Source organism: Etheostoma spectabile, chromosome 4 (genome assembly GCF_008692095.1).
Source record: "Etheostoma spectabile isolate EspeVRDwgs_2016 chromosome 4, UIUC_Espe_1.0, whole genome shotgun sequence".
Taxonomy (NCBI): Eukaryota; Metazoa; Chordata; class Actinopteri; order Perciformes; family Percidae; genus Etheostoma; species Etheostoma spectabile.
Genome location: NC_045736.1, coordinates 24,177,412 through 24,195,613, shown reverse-complemented (window position 1 = coordinate 24,195,613; position 18,202 = coordinate 24,177,412). Strand labels below are relative to the sequence as shown.

At 41.3% G+C, this 18,202-nt stretch overlaps 1 protein-coding gene across 10 annotated transcripts in view; it reads right to left on the bottom strand.

Annotated features, from left to right (window-relative positions):
- The window catches only part of celf4 (CUGBP, Elav-like family member 4), an 82,019-nt gene extending 67,398 nt beyond the window's left edge, over nt 1-14,621 (bottom strand). For 9 of the 10 annotated variants that reach the window (XM_032513610.1, XM_032513613.1, XM_032513611.1 and 6 more), the window contains exon 1: nt 13,898-14,620. In XM_032513610.1, the coding sequence (XP_032369501.1) occupies nt 13,898-14,174 (277 nt within the window). In that variant the 5' untranslated portion in view covers nt 14,175-14,620. Of the gene's footprint in view, nt 1-13,897 lie in introns of all 10 variants that reach the window. The other variant, XM_032513620.1, reaches the window with a different exon arrangement.
- Nucleotides 14,622-18,202: the final 3,581 nt, after the last annotated feature.

Genomic DNA, 18,202 nt, shown 5'->3' with positions numbered 1-18,202 from the left:
AAAACCTGTTATTTTGTCATACTGAATGTGATCTGAGGGTTGAGTGTTACTTTTCAGCAAGATACTGAAAAATTTCCAGAATATATTACTTAGAAGTTACACAAAAATGTATGGATGTGGGAATAAAAATCACCTTTAATAACCGTAAAAGCTTAGAAAAGCACTGATTTCAACATTAAAACTCAACAAATACATGCCACACTCCTGTATCTGCACACAATGGTACCTTTAGAAGGCTACAACAAAACAAAACAAAAAAAGACCAAGAGAGTTGGATGCAGGCAACCTCCATATTAAAATCCATGCAGTAATCCTGAGATTACAGGTATTAATAGCAAATGCATGCAAACTAAAAATGTTCTTAGACACTTTAATGCACTTCCACATTACAACCATAGATACATTTACGTTTTATAACATTAAAAGGGCGAGAATGAATTAGCACCTTAAAATGTTACTTGAGCGTGTGTGTGTGTGTGTGTGTGTGTGTGTATGTGTGTGTGTGAGTCCCTGAAGATAACAAGTCCCATCTCTTGCCCTGCTTCCCAGAGTGTCCGTCTCTAAGCTGTGCTAATCGATTGGCGAAGGAGGAAAAAGGGCCAGCTTTAATGTGTTGCATGTGAAGGATTTACTGGAGAGCAGAGCCACTGAATCAATGGTGTAGAAAATGCATCATTAGGACAGTGTCGTCCCCCCACACCACCCACCAACGCCTTCCCTCTGCCCTGGCCAGGTTGGGTACTTTGAGGAAATGTATTGATGCTAACTAATATAACAATATACAACTGCTAACAGATGGACCATTTTTGAGCATTTTTATGCCCAACAAATGTTCAGTGTTTCATTTGGGAACTTTATACTTGGCAGAGTGTAAAAAAACTCTGAAACAGTATTTAGACCACCATGGGACAGTAAAACCCTCCTCTGAAAATCCAACAGCACTTAAATGCTGAATGTCTTGCTTCATCTCTTCTGAGTTTTACGTCAGGGCTTAAGAAGACAGAGTATACTAGCCCAGTGTCACAGATCTACTAGTGTGTTCAGATTGGACAATTCTGCACCTCCTGAAAAATGTCCAATGCAGGAGGCAAATATGGAGACTGGGGTTGTGGATGGCTACATAGCACGCTTGGCTTTACAGTGATGCACAAGACTGAAGTTTACTTCTTGTCAAAAACTGTAATTAATGTTTGTGTTTTTATTACTATAATTTTAGCTATGATTTCCCTAACCTAGAACAAGCATTATTATTAATTGTCGTACCATAGCTTATTATATATCTGCCATAACTATGTTTCCCTTACCTTAACCATAATGTAGTTTATTAACACATCTGCAGATTTCGCAGAAATTTAAAGTTGTAAAAATATTGGCATTGGACAAAACAAACGTTGTCAGTAGGTGTATTTCCATCCACATATACCCTTTATCTTGATTAACCAACTCCTAATATCCACATAACAGTATTGGATGGAAACATGCATTCATTTGCATTATCTTTTTTTCCGGAAAACTGGAAAGTGAATGTCATATAGGGTATTGCACAATCGCTCCTGTCTGGTAATAGGGTTGGAATCTGCAGACACTGAGCCATTAGACTGATAACTAAAATGCACAGAGAGAATATAATTTTGCAAGTTTTAATTTCTCTTTTTATAACGCTCTGTACTGTGTATACTGTGAGTGGCCGAGATAGATAGATAGATAGATAGATAGATAGATAGATAGATAGATAGATAGATAGATGTAATAGGCATACTGTGTCAACAGTTAGACGAAGACCTGGCAAAGCCGATTAATCAAAAATCTGTCTACGGGTGAATCACGTATTGCTAAGAAGACAAAGTGCTTTAACTCTGTCATGGGAGTGGTCCCATGTCTCGTCCCAACGGTAAAACACTTACAGGATAAACACTCCCATTAATATTCCTCTGAGCACCTCTCCACTCTGCTCGCCTCTCTTCTCCTTTCCTCTCCCTGTCCTATTATCCTGCCTCGGCGGACATCCTGTCCTGCCCTGTCCTGCCTTGCCAACCTGCAAGATGGAGATGAGAGGACGATCCAAACTCAGAAGGGGGAACATGAATCATTACACTTCCTGTTGTTGCATGCTGTCCGGGGAAGGAAGAGAGAGAACGCCCCCAGGGCTCCGATTGATTCCGGAGACTTAATTGGGTTTATTAGCCAAGATGTTGGGCCCCTGAAGCAGGCTCCCAGAGGCCGCTCAGTCCCCCCCACTCCCATTCCCACTCTTCTGAAGGAGAAAGCCTGCGTAATTGTTTTCCCTCCATCTTCTGTGTCATTGTCAGATGGGTCCTGCGGGATTATTAGCAACCCCAGGTCCCTCAATAATTCATCCAGAGCTATTTATACACAGATGGAGAGTCCTCTAAAGTCTCCCCCAGTGAGCTTATCTGACGCTTAGACAGACAGAGAGAGAGAGAGAGAGAGAGAGAAGGATGGGGAGAAACACGGCTACAAAGGGAAAAGCAAGAGTGAGACAGAATGAGAGAAAATGGGAGAGATGTACAAAGGGAGTAAGGAGGATGGAGCGAGGCGATCACGAAAAGAAATGCAAAGACGAAGTGAAGCCATTCTGACAGTGTATAAAACAGTGAGAGCGTTTTAGACACAATGACAATGTTTCTGGTGTGCATTGAGTTTCAAGGTGAAACTCTCTCGTCTGCTTTGCCAAAGTGAACAAAAGCACTGTCCCGGGAATAGCACACCCTCACACAACACACATTAATGGCTTTTAATCTTTCCCCCTTTTTCCTCCATTTAACACAATTAAGATGTTTGCAAAGCTAACATGGACCACTAGTCGCTATAGGAAGGACAGATGAAAGACATTCAGGGATTTCCATATGCAAAGTAAACAGTTATCCGTCCTTTCTAACTTGTCAATGCGTAAGACCAACAAACCAGCAGCCAGACATTTCTTAAATCACCTAATAATTCAAACATAACATTAAGTCATTAGCATATTAACATTAGTGCATTAAGTAGCTTCTAATCCCGAACAGATATCGGTTGGGCTAGAGGCTGCATGACTGCATGCTTATAATGGCTTTGCAGGTACCTGTGTCTTTCAGCCTGAAAGTTGAGGAGACATTTTGTTGTTGTCAGGCTAATGAAGCCTTTGGCGCACAAAGTTGATATTCAAAGTCCTTTTGTTGGAGTTCAAGCCATAGATAATTATATATATCCATCCCCTTTGGCAGTCACTTTTATCCAGCTCATTTAGAAAGCTTGGCTTCGTCTTCAACAAAAAGGCAGATTGCAGTGATAGTTTTTACATTTTGCATTGATGGCACATTAATCAGGGCAACTATAGCAATGGGAAAAGACTTGCTTAAACATCCTGTGAAAAACTGGTCATTTGTCTGTTGAAATAGTATAACAAAAGTTGTGTCATCTACACTAGATTATTTATGCTTGTAAAAATGGGAATTGTCTTGTACTGTAAATCTATAATAGACCATAACATGGGAGCGCCTAACTGCCAAATAAATTACCGAATATGTAATAAATCACAAACGAGTGTTTTTTTTATTTACAGGCTTTTGTGAGGGACTGCTTTACAGCTCATAGTAACAGATCCATTTACTGAAGTACATCAGGGAGAGTCACCTGAATACACACTGATATTTATAGAAGAAGAGCTTTTAATTATCAGTAAAATATTCGCTTTGTCTTGTTTCTTTTTGATAATTAATCGAAATTAGTTTGATAAAATAATAACGTCACTGTTGCAGGGTAAAACATTTTCATATTTTGCATGAATTGAAACCACTGAAAATATTTTTTGGAACATGACGTTGGGAACTAATTCTCTATTTTTATTTTAGGAAGTGGACTTTTGTTAGCCTTGGGAACAGCCTATGCCAATTAATTGCTAGTGCCTAGTGCATCCTCATGGTACTGATAAACAATCCATAGAGGAGTGCAATGTTTTTTCTCTCGCTCACACACACACACACACAACACACACACACACACACACACACACACACCACACACACACACACACCACACACACACACACACATAAACTCACACACAAACTCCTCTGTCTCTATCTATAAACCCATGAAATCATTCCACACCAAGTAAAGCAGGGTATGTATAGGTTTGGCCAGGATTCCCATCTCCTGTTCTGTGATTAAAGGACCAAACTAATGGGCTCTGTCTCATTGGGAACCTGTGTGGGGCTAGGGGAGACCTCAAAAGCCATTAAATTGCAAATCTGTAATAATTTGCTGAAGGCTTTCTGTCCAGATCAATCCCTGGGCTGATTTGTGCACTGAAGTAACGCTCTGAATGGCCAAGCACAAACCCAGCTGAGCCCACCAGCTTGCCGGCCAAGTCAGTTTATTAGAAGGCACACTCTGGATACACACAGGGCCATATTTACTTTACAAGAAACCACAGTGCAAACTTGTGCTTTACTTTTCATTTAATTTGTGCCTGCGATCTACGCAAAATTAGGGGCCTGATTTATGAAGGCAGCAGCCAATCATTCAATAAGCAACTAGGCCAGTCCTCCAAGTGACGTAAACTAAAAGGCATAAAAAGGCACAGACAGTGGTCTGAGGTGTCTCTAAAAAGCACACTTAAAACTGAAAGAAAAATCTTTGAAAAAAAAAACTTACCTAAAATGAATTGAAAGTAATTACAAAGCCAGTCATTTGGTTCTGGTTTGGATTTGGTGCTCCTTGAACAGCTAATTGGTTTTCTGGGCTTTTCTGTTCTTTTTCTAAACAATCTAGCAATATTTAACTATATGTGTAAGTGTCAGCTCTTTAAAAGTGTAAAGAAAACACAAGAGGTCTTTTATTTTTTTATTTTAGTTACTCGGGAGTACTGGAAATAAAGAATACCAATGGTTTGTCCAGACTTTGTATCACCCAAAATGTATCAAATATATTCAACCTTTCAGCTGCTTTGTGTGGATGGCAGTGGTACTGAACTGATATGCGACAAGTTTTTTTCTCTAAACTTAGTAGTAGTTTTGGTGCTTAAAGATAACCAAGCAGGTTTTGTGCCTAAGCCTACCAAACTGTGACTGTACAATGTTAACAACATAATAAAAACCGCAATCATTATGTTCTCTGGTGTAGATATGAGGAGGGAAAATGCTCCTGTGGGTCGTATTTAGTGCCACCAGTACGGCCGCTAATTTCTGGAACGCTCCTGCGGGTCATAATAGGGTAGGAATAAACGACCTAAATCGTCATATGGTTTGGAGAACTTGTTGTGCTTTGCACATGCACGCTCATCTATTATTGCAGAAGCTAAACACACAAAAACTTAAATACTATACCACCGCATTGACACATTAACATATTGAACATTGTACAAGATAAAGTGCAGGAGTTAATATACACAGAAAAAAAGATAGATTGACAAATATACACTGTCCAATTAACATGTCAGACACCCATTTAATATGGAGGGCACTTGCTTATTTACCCCAGGGGTGGCTGGAGCTGCAAGGGTCTAATTCTGCTCCCATCTCAGGAAGGTCATTCTCCCTTCTCGAGCCATGGTAGCCACAGAGTAGCGCTTAAATCTGGCAAAACGCAGCCTATAAATTACAGCAGAGGACAGAGGGGTCAAAGCCTGGCATGGAACTGGGCCAGGAGCTATCAATCTGCCAGGGCCAGCGAGGGCGACATCTGTCTCTGGGACTCCCTTACTCTTTCTACTTCTCTCTGTCTGTCGTTTCCTTTCCAGCTTTCAGTCTTTTCTTCTCAGCCCCTTCCCTTTTCCTTTCGTTCCTTTTGCTCACTCTGTGCTTGTCATTGAACAATTTCTCTGTGCCTCCATTTTTAGTCTGCACCTCTCTTTACAATCTTTGCTCTCGTTCTTGTGTATCGCTCTGCCTCTTGATATTCTGTCTGTCTTTGTGTGCAACCCCCCCACCCGAACTCTCTTCCATGGATCTCCCTCGCCTCTTTTCACACATTCTCTTACATCATCCCTGTTTCAACATCTCTCTAATTCTCCTTGCCTCTCTCCCTCGCTCTCTCTGTCTTGAGCTCTTTGTCGTTTTACGCACTCTTGCACCATCTCCCTCTGCAGCGATATGTTTTGGTCTATCTGCTCTCCAACCAGCATGATAGGATGAGGCCTTGATGTACTTTCCCTCAATGTGATGCCAATATCATTTAAATCGTAATATTTGATAGCAAAAGGCACCGATTTGCAGTTTTTGGAGAATGAAAATGGAATGATATGGACCCTGTGGGTATCTAGAAACAAATGCAAAATTTGAAATACAAATTCAAAGCTGTTCAGTTACTTTTTCATGTTCAGAACGGTTCAAACCAAATACATTACTGAAATATAAAATGGAACAAAGCTCCTCTGACCTGAATTGCTCACGTCAGATATCCCACTTGCTATTGTTAAAGGAGAAGTAGTAGTTTAAATGTTGGTTTAATGCTTCTGCTAGTTCCATCAGAAGATCTTGCATTACATTTGCCAAACCTTCAAGAACTTCTGCATGACTTATTATTCCTCTTCCATTTTCTGAATCAAACTTGGTCTTGAATAATTGAGAGAGATCTTTGAAAAGCCCTAACCTCCATTCCCACCTTCCTTTTACAAGTCAACGTGGTGCATTTTTAATTGGCGGACATGAAATAGGCATGAAGGGAGATGGGAAGAAAGTAAATTGAATCAGGGACACTAAAGATTGGCAGTCATCGTACAGCTCAGGAGATTGTATACATAGAAAGCAAAATATGGGCCTGACAAGTCACACATGCTCAACAGTCTTTGGCGCGCTTTCTGTCTGGGACAAATAGTACACTGCTTGTGTAATCCCTACTTTAGAGTATCCCAGCAGGCAGACCCAGATATGCCACTTCGAATCATGTTCAGTAATTTGGTTGAGAATAAACATTAGTTAAACTTTCTGTGAACCATAAATTAAATCTGTATGGTTTGTTTAGTGTGTATGAGTAATTGTGTATCACTGGTTAAAGAAATCATGAGGGCTTATTCTAATATCTGTTAGCAAGGTAATAACAATGATTTTCTGTGATGTGAAAACATAACTTGACCTTGAGAACAATGTTAGAGAGGGTATGAACATAAAACAGATTATATATATATATATATATATATATATATATATAATGCTTGATGGATATGCATTAATGGGCCACTGTAAGCTGTGGCAAACTTTGTTTCTATTTTTCCACATTGCTGCTGTGTCATGCTGCTATTACCTTGTGGACAGCCTCTGCAGTAAGCTGCAGCTGGACCCATTTTCATGTGCACACTTAGGGTTTGAGTCGGGTTTGGGCCTAATATATAAATTAAACATTGAAAGTTAATATAAAGTACTGATTTAACTAGAGCTGATATTTGGCAAATCACGTGCAGTTAGTACTATACTCTGCAGTATAATCACTCACACACTCATCCACGCACACGCATACACACGCGTACACACGTGCCCACACACTCACACACACACACACACACACACACCACACACACACACACACACACACACACACACACACACACACACGCACACACACACGCAAACACACACACATACACACACACACACTGTACACTGTACACATACAGATATTGAGCATGGATAATATAATATTCCCTATCATAAAGCCTCCTGACTGTGCAAAGCTTGATAAAAGGAGCCTGCAGCTCTAATCCAAAACGAAAAAAACGTTTCCAAGTTCACACGCAGAGGATAATGACCTTTTGACTACTGGACAAAGGAAATGGTGTTTAAGCCTTTTAAACTAAACAACTACATAGAGCATGGTGTCCATGTAATTGCATGGCAGAGATGAGGGAGCCAAAAATGGGACAAAATATAAAGCAAATGGAGTTGAATGACTCCTGAGACAGAAACCACATGTGGGGACTATAACAAGTCGTGTTATGGGAGCAGCATGGGCAAAGCTACATTTTTATATTCCTCATTATATTATACTTAGAATTTTCTGAACTAATCCTGAACTACAAGTAAAAAAAATCCCAAGAAGCTAAAAAAAACCCAGACAGGGCACTTCCCCACGGGAAGTTCTATTATTTGCAATGAAATCATCAGTAGAACAAAAGTAAATCACAAAAACAACATGTAAGACTTCCAACATTTCAAAAGTATTGCATTCCCCAAGTCCTGAACTGGCCACCAGTATTTAAAGCAGGGGGGCTTGGAAGTGGGATTAAGCATACCTAAAAGATTGAAGAGGCGTTCAGCTTCATTCAACTTTTACAAAATGTAACACAAAGCACAATAACACTTAGTAGCTGATGCAAGAGCCTTGAAAACAGAAAATATTTACCTCAAGGAGCATTTGTAAGAAAAAAAAAAACATTTTTTTTTTAATCTTCTTGAAGAATAATACACCGGGGCAATGAACATGGCAACAGGAAAGCAAGAGCAAGAGGGAAACCTTTGCAAGTTGTTTAGCCTCTCTTTACGGAAAACAAAAGGCCAAATTTTGATGAAACATTTAAGACAGACTTTATTTTAACCCAGCTGTAGGCTATTGGCTGACGAGTTTAGGTGCCAAAACACAAGAAAGCTATTCCACTACACATATTTCATATGTTTTTTGCCTTCAAAATATTATGAATCACTTTTATCTACCTAACTATCTATCTATCTATCTATCTATCTATCTATCTATCTATCTATCTATCTATCTATCTATCTATCTATCTATCTATGGGAAAATTGTTGAGATCAGCAGCCTCCCTGACCTGTAACGACGGCCAGAAATCTTCAGTGTTGTGCTTCTCCACAGGTCAGCAATGCCGTCCACAGTGAGCCATGACTTTTCTACATGGAACCATTAACTACACCCTAACACCCTTATGCTGACTGGACCATTTTACTGTATGATCCAATAGACGTGCATGTGCTCCTGAACTATAAACACAAAACGTTTTCAAGCCATTTCATTCCTTATAAATGACAATGTAATTTTAGTATTTTAATTCAATTTATAGTTATTTAAATTTTTTCCCTTTTAACCTTTGTCTTTGGCATTTGTGTACTTCATTTACAATTATATATTTACTTTTGTATCTGTGTTTATCAAACTTGCAATTTGTGCTAAATGTACGTCAGCTTGTTTCATTCAGTCTTTAGAAAGTGAAATGAGATGAACACATTAGGTACAGCCATTTCTTTACATTATCCCTCTCTCTCTCTATGTAAAGGTCAGTGGTTTTAATGAGAGGGCCACAGAGGTCAATGGAGCCAGAGGGCTCCACCACCCTGACTGGCCTCATGACTCTAAACCTGCTGTTAGCACGCTAATCCTCGCAGGAGCTCCATGAGCACTCCATCCTTTGGCTTGGTCCGGTTATCTCTCACTGTGACTAACTGGTTCCCTGCTCGGCCATCAACCGGCCCCCATCTGACAGTCCCCTCCAATAATAATCGACAACAGAGGCAGTGCTGCCTTGACAACGGCCCTCCTTACGAATTAGGCTTACTGTACTGCCTGCTCTGGCTCCGCCTTTTGTTATCCTCTTGTTGCTCGGCAGTTCTGGGCGCTGCCAGAACAGGGGTGGCAGGTGCGGTTTGGCGCTGGTGGTCTAGTGTACTATGATAAGAAGTGACCTCATCTGTGGCACATGTTGCTTTTCATCCTGACAAAACACTTGAAATCGATTGCCATGCGTCTTCATAGAAACGGGGCACAATGTGGGGCCTGAGCTTGCATTCTGAGCTGAGCTGAGTGGAGGATTCTGGGCCAGGAAAGAGAGGAGGAGCACACACACACACACACACGCACACACACACACACACACACACACACACACACTCACACTCATCGCAAACCAAATGTGAGAGGAGGAGAGAGAAGGATCCCACAGAGAGAGGATGATGCAACGAGAGTGAAATTTTTCGGCCAAACGCATGCTGCATTAACGTAGACCTGCAGGACAAAAAAACACACCCACACTTCTTTCTCTCTTTGTTCAAAGCCACATTTAGTTGTATCCTTTTTTGCAGACGGTACTCTAATGGCAACCTGTAACACCTAATTGCCTGCAATAAAGCACAGCATGATACTTTCATGTTCTTGGCATCGGCACTTTCTGGCCTCAAAAAACACGATGAGCGCAATGATCTGCTCTGAACCTTCTCCCCTGACACATTCACTTAAAGGGCTAAAATATCAATACTGTAGACGTTCAGAGGAAACCATAACTCCCTTTATGACCTGCATAGATTATATTCCCCATCTGCATGAGCCATCTGCAGTATGTGTAAATTTAAACAAGATTACTATTGGTCATTACACTGTATCTCAACTACTTATGTTTTAAATCAAACATATTTAACCATTTTCTCAAGTATTGATATAAAATTACAAAATAGCATAACAGCTAAGACATTATCTTTAATCACCACAGTTATTATATTACAGTGAGATACTAGTATCTTTTCTTGAAAGCAGATGATCTGCACTAAAAACCTGTGACATGTTATTTACATCACTTACCATGTCAAATGAACTATGTGGCCCATATCTAAATTAAGTTTCAACACCTGCTTTGACTTTGAGCAACTTTCTGGCTTTGCAACCACTTCAGCTGTCTGAGCCTATGGCAAGAGCTGTTGCTAATGTATTTAGTTTGGTTGGCCAAGGACAAATATATTACTTGCATTAAATTACCACCAAATGAAACAACAGCAGTAAAACAAACTTGGGTGACAGTTGCATTTGCATTCGCTTGGAAAAACGAAGATGTAGACAATAAAGGTTCGGCCTGGAACACAATACTGCCCGAAGATGTGACAGCAGTAAACAATAGATAACACCGTCAGTTATTAAATGTCTTTCCCATATCATCGTGGCTCAATTGCCCTGGTGATTATTACATGAAATAAGGCTGATGAATAGTGCTAGCAATCATATCTACACATTCTCTTCCTGAATACCCCCACCTCCCATGCTGCATTGCCAGAGAGGAGAGAAAAAGAAAAGGGCTGGCTCTTTGTGCTAGCCATGCCTCTCATTCCCGTTGTGCTTGGTAGCAGCAGCAGCAGCAGCAGCAGCCGGTGACCATTATAAATGGCCTCTATTAGCATGGCTCGGTCGCAGAGGGGAGAGAAATAAAATCATTGGGAGAATGTAGGCCTGCACTGGTGTCCCTGTACCCGCTCCCAGCCTCCACAGACCCCCGTCCCACACTCCCCTCCTCCCTGCTCCCTCCACCCCTCCATTCCAAGGGGACAGAATCCTAAAGACTAGATTACTAGTGATACATGGAGTCATTATGGGGAGGGTTATGGCAATAGTATCACAGGCACGGCTGACAATAGCTATAATAGGGGTCTCTTTCTTCAGAGGTAGCATTACCATAGCAAAGGCTGTTTCTTTAGGCTTGTTGATGTACAGCAGAACAGGATGGCCTTTTATTACCTGCCATAGCAGAAAAAAAGCTCTGTATTATCTAGCTGAAAAGCATGCTCATTTCTTTGTGAAAGTGCCATGTCTCTTTGGGTAAAGTTAAATGAATGCAACAGTATCTCCAGCTGAGGCATTACATTGCTAGTGTTGACAGTTACCAAGAATGTGCCATTTAGAGAAAAAAAAAACAGATGCAGAACAAAATTGTAAAGGAAATGGCATCTACAATCTACAATCTCTGGTCCAGCCAAGGCTTTGTTTTACTACAGCCATTATCCAACATGATGTCACTGTCACTAAACAGGCAACGTGAAGATAAAGGAGGAGAAAGGGAAAGCAAAGAATGAAGGGGATCAAGCAGAGTTAATAAAGAGGAGAAAAGATGGAATAGAAGGGGAGTTTTCTGAGGGGCTGTTCTATGGACTTCAGTCCAATAGAACATTTCACACCTAAAAGGGTCACCCTTGGTTTTACTTGTTCTACTCTATAGAAGTACACTGTAAAATGTAAACTGCATGAAGTATCTAAAAAAAACGGGGAGAGTGAAGAGTAAAAATTGTAACATGTATGTATAAATGTACATTTATACAAAATGTACAAAAAGATTTTAACCACCAAAATGACACTGTTCAGTGAAAGGTTTTTCAGCTGCTACTTGGCAACAGTCCAACTGACAAAGCAAAACCAGGAAAAGTGTTTAACAGTTTAAATGGCTTTAATCTTACAAGGCACAGAACACAGAGGCTGCATGGATTATTTCTCTTCAAAATATTTGCTTGTAATCATATTTACTCTTGTCTCAAACTCTTGCTGTGATAGAATACTATACCTGATTCATGTTATGCTGCGTTGTCTTCAATAAACCCAGTATGACGACAGTGCACACAGTCAGTCACTTTGCCTGTTATTTGTGGGACGTGCTGTCTTTTACTGCTAATTTGGGAATCTTCTATGGAAACCTTGGGAAGGTGTTAGGAGTGATGAAGGGAATGCTGTCCTCAAGCAGGTTACAGTGAGCCAGTGAGCCAGGGAGTAGATCTTGCCTCCAGCTAGTTAAAATATGAGCTCGACGGGGGCTCACTAATGAAAGCGGGGGGCACAGCCCGGGAAGCAGTGCCGTATATCGCATTGAGGAGACAGTTCTTAGAATCAGCTGGCGAGCCATGCCTATAGTTCTGGGGCCACTGGTGATTAACTGTCCAACAGGGAGTTGCTACTACAGCTGGGCTATTAATAAAAGATAACCCCCTCTCTTCCCATCTCCACCTCTTTGGTTTCCCCCATGCCTGCAGACAGTCTCTTCCCCCTGGAATTATTTGTATATCATAATCATTTCCTGACACATGGTGCTTGTCACACATTGTTTACATGGTGCGGAGGGGGCTTTAAAGGGGGAGGAGGGGGATCCCAAAAAGTGATAGCTCATTCTTAATGTACTTTGCTCCCCTGGGAGAAGTCCTGCAGGTATAGCAGATAGTGACCTCTCATTAGATGGTGATTTGCAGAGAATGACCCTTCCCCTGAGAGAAGATAGTAAAATACAGGGACAAAGCACCATCATTCCTTTTGCACCACAAATACAAGGTTGGTGGTTAAAATTACACCAAAAGGCCATGTTGCATTGTTGCACCAAAAGTATGTGATCATTTCTTATTGTAACGGGGACAGGTATAAAAATAAACCTAAACTGTGCTGGAACGTTTAAAAAATCAATTAAAATATATCCCTGTGCAATTTACATTTCAACTCGTAGTCTAGTGGTCATATTAAAGGGGATAAGTCAGCTCACCCACATCTTAAAATCTGACAGATCATAAAAAGGCTGTACAAAAGTACAATATATTCAGACTGTAGGCCTGCTCCACGTGCACGCGCAACCCCCCCTTCTCACGACCCACACACGCGCGCGCGCACAAACAGACACAGGCAGACTCACACAGCAAGAGTTACGGGCAACAGAGTGTACGGTGCTGCGGGCGATCAAACAGCCTTCCCGCGAATGCAACGTGAAAGCGTGAGGTTAATGGCCTGAACTGTAGTGAATGAAAGCACGTTTACAACCGCCGGACTAGATGTATGAATACTCCCGTGCACACTGCCCCACATAGGAACATTGCTCCTCTTAATATCACCCTACATAAATTCATGCCGTCGTGACTCCCGATTCGTGACAGTCTCATGCTTGCATTTGTTTGCCGAGCAGAACAACATATGATGCACTGACTTGGAAAAAAAGTCTAAGAAAAGAATATATATATATTTTTTGGTGGCCCAAATTCAGACCACAACAATCAAAAAGTCATTCTTCAGCCTTACAGAAAATTGCTATAATTTTCCAACAATTGTGCAGTTCTATACCCATCAAATCCTGCATGATTTAGGATCCTCACTCTCACCAGTGTGTGACAGATTTCACACTGACAAAAACAATCGCAACCATAGTTGTCTCAGGGAATATGGGTTTAACCCACCTTTGTGCATGCCCGTGAAGCGGTCCTTCAGCACAGTGAGCTCGTAGATCTTGCCGAACTCCTCGAAGAGGGGCCGGAGGTCCTTCTCATCCAGGTTGCGGGGGATCTGACCGATGAAGAGTTTGATGGCATCGTGGTCCTTCATGGGGATGGTGGCCGGGCAGCCCACCGGGCTGTGGCTGTGGCTTAATCCGTTCACGAGCCCGTTCGTGCTGGCGGAGACCACACCGACACCGTGCACCGTGCCGTCCATCTGCCCGTTGGTTAAAGTTGCCATCTTCGGACCGGCCAGTGACTTGGGATGGGTACAAACAGCAGCAGATGGTGATGGTAGAGAATCGTTTTACGTTGAAAAAAAGCTCGTGGAAGTCTTGGTCAAAATTTGGTTCCGAGACCAAGCCGTGCCAGAGCTGATTCCACTCTCGTCCTATCAAAGCCAATATTTACACTGATGTGAAAACACATGTAGCATTTGGCGAAGACGCATATCAAAAGCGCGCAATGCCGTTGGTCCCGGTGGAGGCTTTGATTCCTTATATGTATGTCCTACCCAATAACTCGTTCATTGATTTCATAAAAGAGAGACAGAGAGAAAGAGAAGGGGGAGGGAGAGGGAGAGAGAGGGAGAGAGAGAGAGACCAAGAGCGTTCACTGTCTATTTACACCCACGTTCCCTCGTCCTAGCTTCTTGGCACCCTTTTATTTTTTTGCATTGAGGAGTCGGTATGGGTGTCTTCTCGGTTTAAACGGACAGGGCCGGTTCAATCTCTCCAACAACAGTGGGGAGTTTTTTTTTATAAGGAGGGCCGCTATTAACTCGATATATGTCAACCCAGCGTTTTCTTTCCCCCTTTTCCTTATGCCAAGACAAAATGGTACATTCCACAAAGGGGAGAGGGTCTATAAATAGAGAAATATAGAGAATACGGTCCTTTGTGCTCCTGCTCAGAGCAAATAACTACACATTCACGAACTCAAGAATTCATTACTTCGTGACTGACATGCATACTACTCTTATTAATTGTAATAAGCTGTGCAGCTTTCTTGCAACAATGTATTCCTCAAAATTAACAATCGCTGTAGATGGAGTGTGATTGAAAAGGTGACTGTCTTCAAATGAGGTTTGATTTTGTGCTCAAATCACACTTCATGTCATCTTGTAGCCTTCCTCAACTCCGTCGGCAGCAGCAGAGGCAGTGGAGAATCGCTGCATCCTCACTTCGTTCTCGGACGATGGACAGCTCCGTGGTTCTGAAATGCAGTCACACAGGCGAAAACAAAACACACCGATGCAGGATTCCTTTGATGTTTCTGACAGCACGTTATTGTTGAGAGGAAACGTAGGTTTTGCACCGGTGAAATTAGGTATTACTAGCTTTCTCTGCCATTACCAAAGTCATATGGATTAGATGATTTGATATCCAGAAAGGGGAAGTCTGTGAGCACCGCCGAGTGGCGTAGAGAGGGGGCACACGAAAGAAAAAGTCACACAAGAGGGTGACAAATTGACACGATGCACAGACATCCACATTCAGCGATGTTGGCAACTCTTTAGATGTCTTTAGACGATGAGCATGCTTACAAAGACAAAATAAAAATACAATCTCAGTTTAATAATGTTTACTGTAAATGCACAAAAACGTCCTAACAAAAAATCCTTGTAGCAGTTTCTCCGTAAAAAGGTTGATTGATCATTTGGGAGGACATCCAATATTCATTCAGTTTCCTCGTGGAAGTATGCTTATTTTAGACCTTTTGGCATGATCCAAACTGTTTTAATCAACTTTAAAGTCACCAGTCTGATAATAGGAGTCTTTGATTTATGAAAATCTTATGAGTGAGTTTGGTGTTGATATTAAACACCACTCAGAGTGGAAGGTCTAAAACACTTAAGCACGTAAATTAAAAGCACATTTATGAAATTGTCTGAGCATTCCTGATTAGACATATTGCATTTTTTAGTATCGTGCTCCAGGACAGAATGATGGACAGAATGATTATCTGACACTGAACTCCATCTTACTCTTCTATAACAGGAGTCTGTTTAAAGGCCTCATAGTATAGGAGCGACATCCAAGGCTCATAAGGTTGACCTATTTGTTTTCATTTTTGGCTATGAGGCATACCCCCCCCCTCTGCCTAGACATTAGCCAACCATTAAATAACAAAAGTGACACACGCTGCGCCTCTGTCACCTCTTTCTGCTCTTCCGCCAGCTAAATGGCCCAGTAATGTCATCCCGTTCTCACGGCATGACCGGGCCCCAGCGGGGTGGGGGGGTGGGAGGGGGACTTGGCTTTCTTTGGCATGACACCGTGCTCTGCTCTCCAAGCTTTCCCTCGGGGCTACACTCCATTCACCACAGCAGCCTTGCCTGCGCTCACGCATGACTTACCTCCAGCAATATTTTTTAATACAAGGGTGAAATGGGAGGACACAAATCATTGTAATTATGTTCAGTGGGTACTGCCGTGATTATGTAAGGTATGGGGCCACGATGGTTCCCTCACGGTCTGTTTCGTCACACAACCTACCTGTGAGCCACTACGAAGCGTTTTCAGTGTCGCCCGGAGTAAAATGGCTTCGGTGACTGAGCCCATCGGACTGATAATAATAACACGCAATTAACGAGCAAGACATGTAACAGTTTGTCTTTTCACTCCCAAAATGGTACTTATTTTAATCCATTTGGGTATACTCAAATGTGACTGTGTAGCTCTTCAAATCATGTGTGTCCATTGCACAGACGTGCGGAGAGCAATTCAAAGCACCAGGTCTGTCAAACAATGTTCATGTATTCTCTGTTACACTAAACTCTGTACATTCCCCCAAAAATCTGTTTAATGCAATCAAATGATTTTGTGCACATACACATGATCTAGTTTCCTAAGCTCTTTAGTGAAATACATTAAGGCTTGCCTTTATTAATATTTTCAACCGATTCATGACTAGACTACAGTTGTAAAACAGGAACAACAAATATATTTTAAACAGCAGAATACAGAGATATACCTCTGATACACCTCTGTCCATAGTGCTGAAACTTATAGGGCAATGCTATGCCTCCGTCCATGGTGCTGAATTTAGTATAGGGCACTACTGACATGCGTTGCTCTTTTATAAGACAAGCAGTCCAGTAAATCCTCACTAACACTTAAGAAAGCTTAAGGCCTATAAGAAAGCAGCATGGCCAAGGTGTAGACAACCATATGTGGACTCCTTTTTTTCTCAAAATATTTCTTTGAGCTCATCAAAAAGAGGTCATTTCATTCCTCCCCCCTCCAAATGAACCTTTGCAATCATGCAGCAGAAGAGGCCTATCTTGCCCTTGGAATATTTCTGCCTTGCTCGTCATGGCTTCAATTTTCAGTTTCAGCACTGTAAACGGTTGCAGCAAGGCAAATAAATGAAAAGGGAAATGAAATTCTGGGTAGCCAAGTTACACAAATAGATTGATAATCTGCATGGGGCACCATAAAGAGCTCTTGCGTTTTCAATATGACCTATTCTGCATAGTAATGTCTTTTCTCACCTCTCCTTCATATGGGACAACGTTCTAAATCTCCTGTAGCCTTGGGACACCCAGGCTGTATATCACCTCCCAGTAATTTAGGAGGAAGGGAATGAGGAAACGGCAGGTGCATGACTAAATGCTCAGAAAGTTTAGAGAGACGAGGAGGGCAGGCAGGTCCCCTTTAACTTGATTAGCACCAATTTGTTAGAGATTGGAAAGGATGTGCCAAGAAAAAAATACTGCAGTAGTTTCAAATGTATATATGCCTTATAAAAAGCACACAGAGTTCTTGGCATATACTGTATCTGTGTGGCATGATGATTTTACTTGTATGTCACATGTGTAATTATCGCATGCATTATATGCAAATGCATACATCTAGTTTACATATACAGTGATTTCTTTAATAAGGCATTAACAAGAAAGTACATACAAATATGTAGAAACCCGAGAAAAAAATAGCTGGTAACTGGGAGATAGGATATTTCTTAAATTTTCTGAGGAAAAATGCATTATTTTGGATCATGCAAGGAATGAACAGTCTTACAGTGGAAGTTTGATGACACTGGGTTGAGAGGCAGGATATTATCTTCCCTTGGGCAAAAACAAACAAAGGCAAAAATGCATTCAATAATAAATTATTACATTACAATTATTTGTAAAACATCCTTGGAGTCTATGGAATACAACTGCCCTACAACCTTATTTAGTTTAAAAAAACAGTAATCACTCTGTAGGTTAAAATTAGGACACACACATATGTCCATAAAGTATTGCTGCACATATTTAAC